At 39.4% G+C, this 15,872-nt stretch overlaps 1 protein-coding gene across 1 annotated transcript in view; it reads left to right on the forward strand.

Moving 5' to 3' along the window:
* Positions 1 to 903: 903 nt before the first annotated feature.
* LOC128638847 (uncharacterized) overlaps positions 904 to 15,872 on the forward strand; it is a 231,332-nt gene continuing 216,363 nt past the window's right edge. Inside the window, exon 1 of the mRNA XM_053690982.1 lies at positions 904 to 1,035. Within this exon, the coding sequence (XP_053546957.1) occupies positions 925 to 1,035 (111 nt within the window). The 5' untranslated portion in view covers positions 904 to 924. The remainder of the gene's footprint in view (positions 1,036 to 15,872) is intronic.

Here is a 15,872-nt window from a genome sequence, read left to right on the forward strand (position 1 = left end):
ACTCATGCAGTGTCTCATTGGTGCCTATTGAAGTGCGCTCTATTGAGCCCACATCTTCTATGCAATGAGAACCCAAGGTCACGTCCACATTGCTGGCCTCTTCAGATACCAGTGCACAATTGATTGCGCTGTTCATATAAGTGGAGCACAAATATTGCACTCCTGCAAGAGCAATTTTGCGCTCCACTCGTAATCTGGCCCATAATAGGACACCTTTAGGGATTTAGCAGTGTGAGTAACAAGACCTCCACTTTAATAGATTATATGTAAATACCGATTAACTATATTGATGCAGCAGGTATTATGAACTAGATTACAAGTGGTGCGCCATTGTAATCACGAGACGCAATATTGTGACCATGTTAATTTACATACATATTACAAGTTAAAAGTAAACGAATGCGCTTGAGTGCAAAAAATATTTGCTCGCACAGTGTAAGCGCGGTTGAAGAACTAGCATAAAGTGTAAGGGTTAAAAAAGGGGTACTAAACACAGCATTAATACATTAAAATAAACTATTACTTTCATATATACACTATCTGCTAAAAATATTTCATATAAATATATAAGCTGTTTTATTAGGGTTACAAGGTATATGGTATATGTCAAGGGATTTGACTGGAAAGTGCTATAATGTACAGTTTATATATATATATATATATATATATATATATATATATATATATATATATATATATATATATATATATATGTGTGTGTGTGTGTCTACAAATGTGTAAGGGCTTATATATGTATATTCATGTGTATTTATGTGTTTATATGTGTATATACTGTATATGTATATTCATACATATACACATATAAACACGCATATACAATACATAAACATTTTACCCTCATAGCATTAATCTTTTTTTTTCTTCTTTGTTTCTAGTGAGTGATTTCATTTTAAAACATTTCAAATGGCCAATCATATGTTCAAACAAAATGAATTCTCATCAATGTATCATAGATACATGCCCCCACCCTCACAAGATGTCATAGATCTGATATTATCGTATATGGAAAATAAGGTATGTGGGGCTGTGAGAGAGGTGGGTATAAGATCAGAAGGTCTATGTACATCTAGCTGTGGCTTGGTCACTATTCAGATCATATTTTAGCCTCATGAAATAATTTAAATAATCAGGTGGTACTAATAAAACTAGATATGTTCTTTTCTATTTTTTTCGTATGATTTGCAAGTATCACCTTTTATTTTTTAACTGTATTTTTATTTTTGAGATAAGATATAATGCAGTAAATCTAAAATTGGATAAAATATTTTTTTAAATTGTAATCCTCTCACCTTACAAAAGTCCTTGTTCCTCTGACTTTTGTGGTACTGATTATAAATAGGTATTCATTATATCTCAGATCTTGTCTCCAGATACTCTCCCTCCCCTGCCCTTTGCTCTGCTCGTGACCTCCTACTCTCCTCCTCTCTTGTTACATCATCACACTCCCGTTAACAGGACTTCTCCAGACAGGCTCCCATCTTGTGGAACTCTCTGCCTCGCTCCACAAGACTCTCCCCTAGTTTTGAAAGCTTCAAGTGCTCCCTAAAGACTCTACTGTTCAGGGATGCATATAACATACACTAACCTTTCTTTATACCAGTTATTCTCCTCCATTGCTATCCCCTGAACCCCCTTAGCATGTAAGCCTAAGAGTCCAGCTGTTTGTAGATCACCTTCTTAAGAGCAGTGCGACTCTTGGCAGGGCCCTCTACCCATTTGATCCCTATAAATGTTTTGTTGTACTCCGACTTTGTTTATAGCACTGCAGAATCTGTTGGCACTCTACAAATAACCATTAATAATAATAAGATATGTGAACTTTGACATGTGGACAAATAAAAAAACCCCACTAAATTTGTATTATAGTTTTTGAATTTGTTCCTTAAACAAATAAAAGGAGAATAAAATTATAGGGTAGCAGGAAATTCATCTTTCATTATCCCCAGCTTTACTGACAACAGAAGATTCACTATCAATACGATCCACCAATGTCACTCATTGTAATTTGACTCAAATTTCAGTCAGCATACAAGTAACTTTAACTTATGTTCTTGGATGGCTTGAAGGGACATTGAAGATTTTGGGACAGATTACAAGTGGCATGCTAGAAAGAAAATATTTTTTTGGGGCTGAATAAATATAATTTTTTTCGATAGCCCCTCTATTGGAAAAATTATATTCATTCAGCTAAAAAAGATTCCAGTCCAGACTGTCCAGTTTGTTAAAAAAAATATTGCCTTTTTTACCACATGTGCGATAGAGAGGTATAGCCTGGCAAAGCCCTTTACACTTATTTCTAAGTGACTGCAGCACTGCTCCGACCCAGCCCCTATTCTAGCTTAACCGCACAGATTTTACTGTGCGAGTGAGAGAAGAGCCAGACGTCACCACTAGGGATGGGCGAATGTGTAAATTTTCGAATTTCAAATGTAGAACGAATGTTATTACCGAAATTCTAATTCTAAATCCGAATGTCGATAAGAACGAATATTCTTAAAATTCGAAAATTGAATGTTATTTACAGTTTTCGAATGTCATTTTCGAATTCGAATGTTTATAATTATATCGAATGTCGAAATTTCGAATTTAACATTCTATTTAACAAATACTATTCAGAAGTTCAATAGTTCATGTGGTAGGGCGGGAATCTAGTAAACTGATACATAATAGATACAAATATATCATTTTGAATGTTTCCATATAGAATATTACATAATTCGAATATTACATTTAAAGAAAGCATTAGAAATACTATTACAAACATATAAATTTGAATTTTTCGAATTCAAATATAAATTTGAATTTTTCGAATTCGAATATTGCATAATTTGAATATTACATTTAAAGAAAAAGCATTAGAAATACTATTACAATTTAAATTCGAATTTTTCGAATTCGAATACACGTATTGCATAATTCGAATATTACATTTAAAGAAAAAGCATTAGAAATACTATTACAATCTAAATTCGAATTTTTCGAATTCGAATATTGCATAATTCGAATATTACATTTAAAGAAAAAGCATTAGAAATACTATTACAATCTAAATTCGAATTTTTCGAAAAGAATATTTTCGAATGTAATCGTAAAATTCGAAACCGAACATTCGAAAATCGAATGTTAGAATGTTATGTAAACATTTGAAATTCGATTCGAACGAATGTGTTAAAATTCGTGCCGTTTTTCGAATGTTGCAAAACATTCGCCCATCCCTAGTCACCACTCACCAGGTCACATGACAGGTAAAGAGGCTCCTCCTCCCCTCATCGGCGGTGTGAACGTCAGTTACTCCCTATCAGGGCCAGTGTTCAACTTCAGCAGTTCAAAGAGTACTAGTGGTAGACTGGAGCAGAGTGCAAAGTAAGGAAGCATAACCAGTGAGTTTCCCTACTGAAACGCAGCTCAACACTAGCAGCTGCACCAGGGGTTAAAGGCAGGGCACAAAATACATTTTTCTTTCTGCACCTCCTCTCGGCTACAGAAAATACTTTTTTATCTTAAACTATCACACATTCTCATCTTGCCTCCTCTCACTGGACTGTGTGCCGGCAGAAAGCTGACAGTAGCCATAGCCTACATAACAGGGCAGTGAGAGGAGACAGAGGAGTGTGTGTGAGTTCAACTTCAAGATAAAAAGCATTTTCCTTAACAGAGAAAGGAGATGCAGAAAGGAGAATGTGTTTTATGCCCAGCCTTAAACCCCTAGTGCAGCTGCTATCGTTAAGCTGTGCTGCCTGCAACAGCAGATTTTTTTTTTTTCATTTTAAATTTTTTATTGAGGTTGTGTAAGAGAAAATACAACTTAAATGAAATACCATAAAACACAAGCGACAAGAGCTATACAAAACAAATAGCTTCAAATACAGTAAAAGTAAGGTAGTAAGTCATTATAGGTAGTAGTCTAGAGCCTCATTTTTATATTATTTTCTTAGATGAATTCCTCCTTTGGCACTAAGGGTTACTCTTGAACCCAACAAAACTTATATAATCTGGGGGAGGAAATTGGCTTTGAAGTTGGTCACTTTTGAGATTAAGTAAATATATAAGGTGTAAAATAATAGAGAAAAAAAAAAAAAGAGAAAGTTTGGGGTAAGTCAGCAGGTAAGCACTGCTTTAGTTTAATGGAGGGGAGGGGGGGAGGGAGGGGCGGGCCTTTGTAAGAATTGTGCCTTATCTATGGTAAAGGCAATGAAAAAGATAATAGAAAGATGGAGTTCAACTAAATACTATAGTTAGGATGGAGACTGCTCCGATAGGAATTTAGGCTTAGTGTATCTCTACATTTGACTATTGATGCATATACACCAAATAAAGGGAACTATAAAATAGTGGCTTGCTAGATTTATTAGTGGGAGATGCCGGGTAGAAGACAAGTAGGGTAGTGACCAATATGTAGTGGTATATACGGACCTAGTAGTGGGAGCAACCTGCAACCCTACAAGTAGTTTAAGGTTGATAACCCTCAGTAGCAATAACATACTATCCTCACACCTTTAAGGGCAGCACAGCCAGCCAATTCATTAGGATAGTCTGAAAGAGGTTATCATCGTTGGAAAATCAAAGTTGGAGCTATAAGGTAGTTAAATTAGCCAGGGACTAAGGTCGGATACCTAACATGCCACTTAAGTATGAAGGGTTATATTATCTGTTAGGTTCTAAATGGTATAGGGAACCTACTTCAAGATCATATGTGGACTGTGGGCTTTCCTAATGTCAAGTCTTATAATCCTAGGGGTTATAGAGTAACAGTGTTCTTGGGTTCTCTACTGTACCTAAAACCGGAAGGGATGACCTGATGCTACATAACTGCCAACTAACATAGGACCAGAGGGGAAAAAAAAGAATTTTTTTGTCTGAAGTATGGGAATTATGGGGTTTGGGCACTACATTGCCTAGTATTAAATTAGTTGTGGCCACCCTAAGAAAGTGAAGATAACATCTCATTAGGCAGAAAGAGTAAAGGCGGAGGCCACTGGGATATTTATAAATATATTAACTGCTTAAAAGAGCTTAAGTATACAGAGGCAGTAATAAAGGTAAACACTAGAGCCTTATATTAGCATAGGCAAAACAACCAAAAATAGTTCCTAATATGCAATAAAGTTACAGTCTAAAATAGCCTATTCATAAATAATACATCCATGAATTAGTAGTCTCCTCAGTTAACAGAACAGAATTATGAAAATAGGGGTATTTATAAAACCCTCAAGTAAACTAGAGAAATGCCATATTAAAGTGTATGATAAAATAAGAGTATTAGCAATAGCTACAAGAGCTTACACAGCGTCTCAATCAAAATATTAACATAAGCAGTGAACCGTGTTAAACTAAACAACCAATGCAATCCTGAAATACTAAAATACAGAAAATAAACGACATAGAGAAAAACAAATATAATTCCAGGGTTATGTAGTCAAAATAATTTAAGCAGCACCTGTTTAAATTTAGATTAGTAGAAATCATAGGAGTCAGTGCCTTTCAATTTAAACAAACAAAAACTGCAAAGGAGGAGAGGACACTGAAAAGAATGTTAATATAAACTCTGATAGATCCAGTTGCCATTCATGAGGTCATCCTATACCAGCCTTCTTCAGATAATTGACCCAAAGACTACTGAGCCAGTCTCTTAGTGAACAGGGCGTAGCGTGCTCCATGCCCAGGAAAAAACGAATGGAGCTCACTAGCGCAAAATAAAAGGTCTCTCGTTCTGGAGCAATATAGTCAGGGGGCTGTATCGCAAAAATGCAAGCAGGGCTCATCACAAGAAGACTAACCGGTCTCTGTACCCAATTCTGTGAGGACTGTGGTAATGTAGAAGTCGGGTCTCTGTCGCAACTATCCATCCACTCACCTCTGCACAAAAAAAAGCATTGAGTCTCCACTACTGCGAGTAGAGGCTTGTGCCCATACAACCCTCATAGCTCAGCCTGCTGTAAGGACTGCTCTGGCAGAGAAGCGGTGCTTGTAGCAATCAGTGTCTGGTCTAAGAGGAGCCGGTCACACTGGTCCTGAGAAGGGATATCAATGCCGTAGTTATTGATAATAGATGGTAATGGTTGTTTCTGTTCTCGTTCTTGAAGCGTCAAGAGCAGGCAGTCTAGCGGTAGGTTTGACTTAGTATTTTTAGGTTCCTTGCCGAATAATATCTTGCTGGTCAATCCCCTCACTGCTGTACCTAAGGAATCTGAGAGATCTGTATAGCAGTTCATCATCTGTCGATCCAAATTTTGAAGCATAGCGTGTATTAGCTCAAGATCTTCCTCCATTTGGATAGCAGCTTCAGGCTTCTTCCGGTGTAGATTTGGACTAATAGTAGTAGAGGAAGGCCCATTAGCTAAGTCACTCACAATGCGGAGACTCTCTTCAGAGGAAGGCAATAAACCTTGATTTTGTAGCATTTTCCTTCATAGATCATACATCTTTGAGGTACTGACCTTTTATAAGTATCCCACATATAGAAGTAAAGGGAACTGTTACTGAAAACAGATATTATTTTGACTTAACGCCTAGGAGCCAAAGAGTTTTGCTTCTGCCTGCCTCGGCTATTGACTCTGCCCCCCAGCAGATTTTTTTATTTAAAAGTATAAAATGCTCCAGATTTGTATATCAATAAATTAAAGTTATTTTTAAATGCTTTCATTATCCTCCTGTAATTTTTTTTAAAAGGGACAGAAAACCGTGCTTGGTAATAATACATATGAATGGCTGGCTTGGAAATGGAGCTACATTTTGCATCCTGTAGTGTAGACTATAACACGTAAAGCACTTACTTGTTATTGATTTAAAGTTGAAATATTTACTTTATTATTAAGTGATTCTATAATGAAGATGAAAGTGCTACTGTTGACCTTTTTTATGTAAAAAATGTTTTAACCTGTTTGAGTACAAGCTGATTAAATGTATGGTGAAGCTAATACTGGGTACTGGGACTCTATTGCGCAGTGGCTATTGACAACTTCCAAATAAAAAGCTGCTTTATTCAGCACTGTAAAATCAATAATAAAAAAAAAAGTTTAATTCAATTAACTTTAAAAAAAAAATGCCCATAAAAAAAGTATATATTAGTAGGTGTAGCGGCTTACATAAAAATTATATAATGCACCCATATGTTTGAAAACAGGCAAACAATAAATCAACTAATCAACTATTCATCTTGTTCAATTTACACCAGAGGCTACTTTGGTTCAAATAGGTGGGGCTTTTTCAAAGGGGCGGGGTCTTGTGCACCACCATCTTAAAAATTCACCAGCCGCCACTGGCGCGAGTTATGGAAAAAAAACTGCCACCTGGGTTGGGACAACCATTGTTACTACTGCTGCTTCTCCAACTTATGATTTTTTTCAGATTATGCTGTTCTACTGTCCATGGTGTTAGGTCCACACCCAAGCCTTCTTGTGCCTTGCTTGTTGTGGTACCGATGTTCAGCAGGTTTATTTTCTGTCCTGTACATCCTGCTGTTTCACTATTGCTTTGGGCGCATGTGTTTCCGTTAGTGCTGTTGTGCAGCTGCACCAATGATGCCTTAAATATGTTCTCCTTAGGAAAAAATAGCAAAGTAATTTCATCAACAGATGGATACAGTTGAAAAAATCCATCTGAACCAAATGACCTGATGAACTATTCTAAGGCACCATTTATAAAAAAAATTGTACCAAATGATTCATCCTAAACAATTTTTCGCACTTGTCTAGTCCTTGTGCTTAGATATAAGGAGCATAATCCCAGGGAGAACATTTGCCTCCTCTTGCCACATCTCTGAACACCCATACACAAATATTAGTGGTGATATCACCATGCACAAGAATCAGAATTAACATTAGAGACAGTGGTGTACATTCTGTGTTGTGAGTTAAACTCTTACACAATTTATTAGGTTTTACAATGAAAATAATCTGAACACTAGGTTTAAAGGGCAATAGCAACTTAACCCTTTCCTGAAAAGAAATATTTAGTAAACTGATACTCTCAATAGTTTTATTATTGTGGAGGAACATTCACTAGGTTTAAAGGGATAATAGATAAACCAATAATTTAAAAAATAGTAAACTCCTCTTTCAAATGATATGTAACATATAGTTGAATGAAAACTCTGAAAAATTAATCCAGACATATAAAATTGATTATTAAAGGAGACTGCGCTATTCTTTTTACCAAAAATAAATTTACAAACATTTGATACCTTACATTGGACTAGTAATTACCGCTCCTGCTTGCATGCTAACACTGCTCAAATTCTGCTGTTTGCACGAGTCGGGAAGTGCTCGTATTACAAGTGGAAGTTAGTATATTGTGATTGCTTTAACATTCTCCCCCATTGTCTTCAATGGAGAGAGAAAAGTGTAAAAACCTAAAACCCATTCTCGTGCACTAATTCAAATCGCCATAAGCCCCCTACTCTAATAACCCCTAAACTGCCACATAGCCCTTTACAAAGTCCCCTTCTACACTATTAACCCCTAACCCACCCACCCCCACATTGCAAAGTCCCCTTCTACATTATTAACCCCTAACTCGCAACACCCCCACATTGCAAACTCACCTTCTGCGTTATAAACCCCAAATTCACCACACCCCCACATCACAAAGTTTTTTATTTTGGGGTGGTTACTTGTTTATTTTTTGGTGGCATTTTAGAATAGGCAGGCTGGTTTTTTTTTTATAAAAAGTAAGATTAGTTTTATTTAACTTTTTTTTAAAGGTAGTTTTTTTGTAAAGGTAAGGTTATCACATTACCGCTGATTGTTACCCATAGAAAACATGGGGAACGTAGATTTCCACTAATTCACGCAAATGTTAATTTTAACAGCGCGCCACTTGTAATATAGATTTGATTGTAAAAAAGACTGCAATTTTGTGATCATGTTTACTCTCCTCACGCTAACAATAGTGCTACACTAGTAATCTATTCCATAATAAGTAACAAAGTCAATTTTCTTCAAATGATGGTTCACATGACCCTATAGATATAATATGATTGATATACAGATGCAAATTACTTATCTTTATAGATATTTGCCTTAGAGTTAGTAGTATGGTTGGGTATTGAAGCCATACATATTGAATTTGCTTTTGATATTATTTTTGGGACATTTTATCTCCCCAAACACAAAAATGCTTGATAAAGCCTGTATAGCAAGGAAACCAAAGCTGTATTCACAGCTCAATAAATGGAGCCCATACTGTTCTGTGTTAAAGGGACAGCAAAGTGAAATTTAAACTTTATTGATAGAGATAGAACATGCAAATTTAAACAACTTTCCAATTTACTTCTATTATCAAATTGACTTTGTTTTCTTGGTATTCTTTGTTGAAGACTAAACCAAGGTAAGCTGAAAGGAGCTTAGGAGTGTGCACATGTTTATAGCAGTCTAGGACAGCTGTGTTTGTAACTATGTATAACATTACAATGAACAATGTTTCAAACACTGCTGCCTGGTGGTGCAGGGTCTTGAGCTCACCTAGGATTACTTTTTAACAAAAGATATAAAAAAAGATAATTAAGAAATATTGATAATACTGTATAAGGAAATTGGAAAGTTGCTTATAATTTCATGCTATATTGAATTAATTTAATTTTGACTTTACTGTGCCTTTAATTTTAGTTCTTCCTGCTCATATTTATTCACAAATTTTGAAGGTAAAAGGTCAAACTGTCAGCCTTACTACTGTAAAAAGGTAAGTAAGTTACTCTGGGATGTTGTAAATAAACTGGAATCTTATCCCTGTGAAAACCAAAAAAGGAATTCATTAGAATTTATGGGATATAATGTAAAAATAGCTCCATCTGGTGGCATAGAATATTTATTTATTGTGAAAAATATACCAATGTGTGTTCTTATGAATTAGATTTGGGATGAATCAAACATTAATATGAACGTAGAAATAGGCAGATGTTCAAATCTACACACACATTGACGTAAGAGGGGAAATATAAACTGAAAAGCAGGAGACTTTTACACACATCCCGAGATTTCAGTCCAAAGGGGAACCTATGGACCAAAGAGTAACACACAAAACATAGGTAAGTGATATAATTATTTCACATATAAACATTACATTAGTGATTTGTACGTGTTATACAAACACTTTTACCATGGTTATAAAAATGGAAGAATATTGCCTAACAAAATAACTTTATAACTCATAAATAACTGTTATCAGAAGGCTATAAACCAACCATACAGAGAGCTAGATTACAGGTGCGCTAACGTTAGCACATGAGCAATATAGAAATATCGCGGGTGCGTTCATTTGAAGTTGAAAGTAAACGTGTTCGCTCGAGTGCAATTGAATTTAATGCGCATTGCGTTAACTCGACTGACGACATTGCATAAAGGGTTAAGGATCAAATAAAAGTTTGCACCAAACACAAGATACATACACTAAAATAAACTGTTACACTCATATACACACAATCTGATAAATTATTCAGATAAATTTTAATACAATTTTTTTCTAAGGGTTCAAAGGGAATATGATTTATGTGTGCAAACCCGACAGGAGTACACAAAATCTTCATGTACACTAACCCAACATAAGTTATCTTAAGGTGCGTTATGTATTTATTACATGTAAAATATTGAAAATATTATAAAAATCATAGAATATATATGTATATTTACTGTATCTATAATAATGATTAATTATTATAAAAAAATCATTGTTTTATACTTTCATACTTACATAACGTGCCTTACGATAACTAATTCTGCATGTGTGCTTGCCTGACATGATGTTAAATCTAAAGCACACAACCTAAGGCTGATTTTGCATCTTTTAAATTCCAATATTCTTCACTCAGATTTTTGTATTTATTATTAAATAGATCTCTCTCTCTCTCTCTCTCTCTATCCTATATATAAATGGCCAAGTATGTTTGTCAGATGCAGTCATGCGCAGTAGAGACTGCACGTGACAAACATACCTGACCGTTTGGATCCTGACACTCAGCACAGAGTAAGGCTGAAGCGGAGTGTCAGGGAGCGTGGCCGACGGGAGCTTTGCGAGGGGCGTGGTCGGGCGTCGCAAGGGGCGTGGACTGGGCGTGATGAGGGGCATGGCCGGGCAGGTGTCGTCGCAATGGGGCATGGTCGGGCGGGATGCCGTGATGGGGGCGTGGCCAGAGAGGCAAAGGCTTTCAATGAGACAGAGCCAGAGAGGGAGCAGGAGAGGGGGTGAAAAGGGCCAAAGATGGGGGGAGAAGGGCCAAAGAGGGGGGGAGACCAAATAGGGGGGAGAGAGAGAGCCAAAGAGGAAAGAGAGCCAAAGAGGAAAGAGAGCCAAAGAGGAGAGAGAGCAAAAGAGGAGAGAGAGCCAAAGAGGGGGGGGGGGGGAAGGTGAAAAGGGCCAAAGAGGGGGGGAGAAGTGCCAAAGAGGGGGGGAGAGAGCCAAAGAGGGAGGGGAGAGCCAAAGAGGGGGGAGAGAGAGTGAGCCAAAGAGGAAAGAGAGCCAAAGAGGAGAGAGAGCCAAAGAGGAAAGAGAGCCAAAGAGGAAAGAGAGCCGAAGAGGAGAGAGAGCAAAAGAGGGGAGAGAGCCAAAGAGGGGGGAGAGCCAAATAGAGGGGAGAGAGAGCCAAAGAGGGGGGAGAGAGCCAAAGATGAGGGAGAGAACAAAAGAGGGGGGAGAGAGCCAAAGAGGGGAGAGAGAGAGCAAAAGAGGGGGGATGAGAGCCAAAGAGGAGAGAGAGCCAAAGAGGGGGGAGAGAGAGCCAAAGAGGGGGGAGAGAGAGCCAAAGGGTGGGGGGAGAGAGCCAAAGGTGGGGTAGAGCCAAAGGGGGGTGAGAGCCAAAGGGGGGGGGAGAGAGAGAGACAAAGAGGAAAGAGAGCCAAAGAGGAGAGAGAGCCAAAGAGGAGAGAGAGCAAAAGAGGGGAGAGAGCCCAAAGGGGGGGGGGAGAGCCAAAGAGGGGGGAGAGAGCCAAAGAGGGGGGGAGAGAGCCAAAGAGGTGGGAGAGAACAAAAGAGAGCCAAAGAGGGGGGGGGGGAGAGAGCAAAAGAGGGGGGGGAGAGAGCCAAAGAGAGGGGGGGGGGGAGAGCCAAAAGGGGGGGGGGAGAGGGCCAAAGGGGGGGGGGAGAGAGCCAAAGGGGGGGGAGAGCCAAAGGTGGGGGAGAGCCAAAGAGGGGGGAGAGAGAGAGCCAAAGAGGAAAGAGAGCCAAAGAGGAGAGAGATCCAAAGAGGAGAGAGAGCCAAAGAGGAGAGAGAGCCAAAGAGGAAAGAGAGCCAAAGAGGAAAGAGAGCCAAAGAGGAGAGATAGCAAAAGAGGGGAGAGAGCCAAAGAGGGGGGAGAGAGAGCCAAAGAGGGGGTTAGAGAGAGCCAAAGAGGGGGGGAGAGAGCCAAAGATGGGGGGAGAGAGCCAAAGAGGGGGGGAGAGAACAAAAGAGGGGGGCGAGAGCCAAAGAGGGGAGAGAGAGCAAAAGAGGGGGAGTAGAGAGCCAAAGAGGAGAGAGAGCCAAAGAGGAGAGAGAGCCAAAGAGGGGGGGGAGAAGGGCCAAAGAGAAGAGGGGGGAGAGAGAGCCAAAGGGGGGGAGAGCCAAAGGGGGGGAGAGCCAAAGGGGGGGGGAGAGCCAAAGGGGGGGGGGTAGAGAGAGAGCCAAAGAGGAAAGAGAGCCAAAGAGGAGAGAGAGCCAAAGAGGAGAGAGAGCAAAATAGGGGAGAGAGCCAAAGGGGGGGAGGAGAGAGAGCCAAAAGAGGGGGAGGAGGAGAGCCAAAGAGGGGGGGGAGAGAGCCAAAAGAGGGGGGAGAGAGCCCAAAGATGGGGGAAAGAAACAAAAGAGGGGGAAGAGAGCCAAACAGGGGGAGAGAGAGAGCAAAAGAGGGGGGGAGAGAGTCAAAGAGGGGGGGGAGAGAGTCAAAGAGGGGGGAGAGAGCCAAAGAGGGGGAGAGAGCCAAAGAGGGGGAGAGAGCCAAAGGGGGGGAGAGCCAAAGAGGGGGGAGAGAGAGAGCCAAAGAGGAGAGAGAGCCAAAGAGGAGAGAGAACCAAAGAGGAAAGAGAGCCAAAGAGGAAAGAGAGCAAAAGAGGAGAGAGAGCCAAAGAGGAGAGAGAGCCAAAGAGGAGGGGGGGGGGGGAGAGCCAAAGAGGGGGGAGATAGCCAAAGAGGGGGGGAGAGAGCCAAAGAGGGGAGAGAGAGAGAGAGCAAAAGAGGGGGGGAGAGAGTCAAAGAGGGGGGGAGAGAGTCAAAGAGGGGGGAGAGAGCCAAAGGGGGAATTGACAAAAAGGAACAAAGACTGTAAACATTGGTCCCCTCAGGCCATATATGCCTTCACTGGTCTAAAAAGGCTTTCTGTTCTGCTCCTGTGCTCCGCCATCCTGATCCTGATGTACAGTTCACTTTAGAGGTTGATGCCTCCGAGATAGGGGCTGGAGCATTTCTAACCCAAAGGGATCCTTTAACCTCCAAGTTGCATCCTGTAGCCTATTTCTCTAAACTCTTTACTCCTGCTGAGAGGAATTACGACGTGGGTAATCGTGAACCCTTAGCCATTAAGATGGCCTTGACTGAAAGGCATTATTGGTTAGAAGGCACCGCCAATCCCATTCAGATTCTCACCAACCACAAGAATATGACTTACCTAGAGACTGCTCATTGATTCAATCCTCGACAGGCCCCTAAATTGCTGGATTGATATACTACTGCTGATCTCTGCTTGTCTGACCACTCTGCTTGATTAACCCCTATTGTTCTGGATTGCCTCTCTGTTGCCAAACCCTGCCTGCCTGACCATTCTAGGGGTTTACCCTTGGACTGCTTTACCGTTGCAAAACCCTGCCTGCCTGACCATTCTAGTGGTTTACCCTTGGACTGCTCTGATTCCCCGACTGTTGCCGCCGAAGACTACCCTGCCTGTGGTGAGTGCCGTCTACCTCATCTTGCGAACTTTAGATTTAAGGTAGGAAAAATCCTATTGGCTGATGCATTCTATTAGCTGTTCTGATCAGCCAATAGAATGCGAGGTCAATCCTATTGGCTGATTGGATCAGCCAATCGGATTGAACTTCAATCCGATTGGGAGATAGCATCAGCCAATAGGATTTTTCCTACCTTAATTCCGATTGGCTGATAGGATTCAATCAGCCAAACGGAATTCAAGGGATGCCATCTTGGATGACGTCACTTAAAGGAACCTTCATTCAGTCATCGGCCATCGGAAGAAGAGGATGCTCCGCGTCGGATGTCTTAAAGATGGACCCGCTCCGTGCCGGATGGATGAAGATAGAAGATGCCGGTTGGATGAAGACTTCTGCCGTCTGGAGGACCTCTTCTGCCCTGATCGGATGAAGACTTCTGCCCTGATCGGATGAAGACTTCTGCCCGGATCGGATGACCACTTGTGCCCGGCTGGGTGAAGACGGCTCAAGGTAGGGTGATCTTCAGGGGGTTAGTGTTAGGTTTTTTTAAGGGAGGGTTGGGTAGGTTTTAGAGTAGGGGTATGTGGGTTGTAATGTTGGGGGGTATTGTATTTTTTTTTACAGGTAAAATAGCTGATTACTTTGGGGCAATGCCCCACAAAAGGCCCTTTTAAGGGCTATTTGCAATTTAGTATAGGGTAGGGAATTTCATGCTATATTGAATTAATTTAATTTTGACTTTACTGTGCCTTTAATTTTAGTTCTTCCTGCTCATATTTATTCACAAATTTTGAAGGTAAAAGGTCAAACTGTCAGCCTTACTACTGTAAAAAGGTAAGTAAGTTACTCTGGGATGTTGTAAATAAACTGGAATCTTATCCCTGTGAAAACCAAAAAAGGAATTCATTAGAATTTATGGGATATAATGTAAAAATAGCTCCATCTGGTGGCATAGAATATTTATTTATTGTGAAAAATATACCAATGTGTGTTCTTATGAATTAGATTTGGGATGAATCAAACATTAATATGAACGTAGAAATAGGCAGATGTTCAAATCTACACACACATTGACGTAAGAGGGGAAATATAAACTGAAAAGCAGGAGACTTTTACACACATCCCGAGATTTCAGTCCAAAGGGGAACCTATGGACCAAAGAGTAACACACAAAACATAGGTAAGTGATATAATTATTTCACATATAAACATTACATTAGTGATTTGTACGTGTTATACAAACACTTTTACCATGGTTATAAAATGGAAGAATATTGCCTAACAAAATAACTTTATAACTCATAAATAACTGTTATCAGAAGGCTATAAACCAACCATACAGAGAGCTAGATTACAGGTGCGCTAACGTTAGCACATGAGCAATATAGAAATATCGCGGGTGCGTTCATTTGAAGTTGAAAGTAAACGTGTTCGCTCGAGTGCAATTGAATTTAATGCGCATTGCGTTAACTCGACTGACGACATTGCATAAAGGGTTAAGGATCAAATAAAAGTTGCACCAAACACAAGATACATACACTAAAATAAACTGTTACACTCATATACACACAATCTGATAAAATTATTCAGATAAATTTTAATACAATTTTTTTCTAAGGGTTCAAAGGAATATGATTTATGTGTGCAAACCCGACAGGAGTACACAAAATCTTCATGTACACTAACCCAACATAAGTTATCTTAAGGTGCGTTATGTATTTATTACATGTAAAATATTGAAAATATTATAAAAAATCCATAGAATATATATGTATATTTACTGTATCTATAATAATGATTAATTATTATAAAAAAATCATTGTTTTATACTTTCATACTTACATAACGTGCCTTACGATAACTAATTCTGCATGTGTGCTTGCCTGACATGATGTTAAATCTAAAGCACACAACCTAAGGCTGATTTTGCATCTTTTAAATTCCAATATTCTTCACTCAGATTTTTGTATTTATTATTAAATAGATCTCTCTCTCTCTCTCTC

The sequence above is a fragment of the Bombina bombina genome, chromosome 1 (genome assembly GCF_027579735.1).
Source record: "Bombina bombina isolate aBomBom1 chromosome 1, aBomBom1.pri, whole genome shotgun sequence".
NCBI classification, from domain to species: Eukaryota; Metazoa; Chordata; class Amphibia; order Anura; family Bombinatoridae; genus Bombina; species Bombina bombina.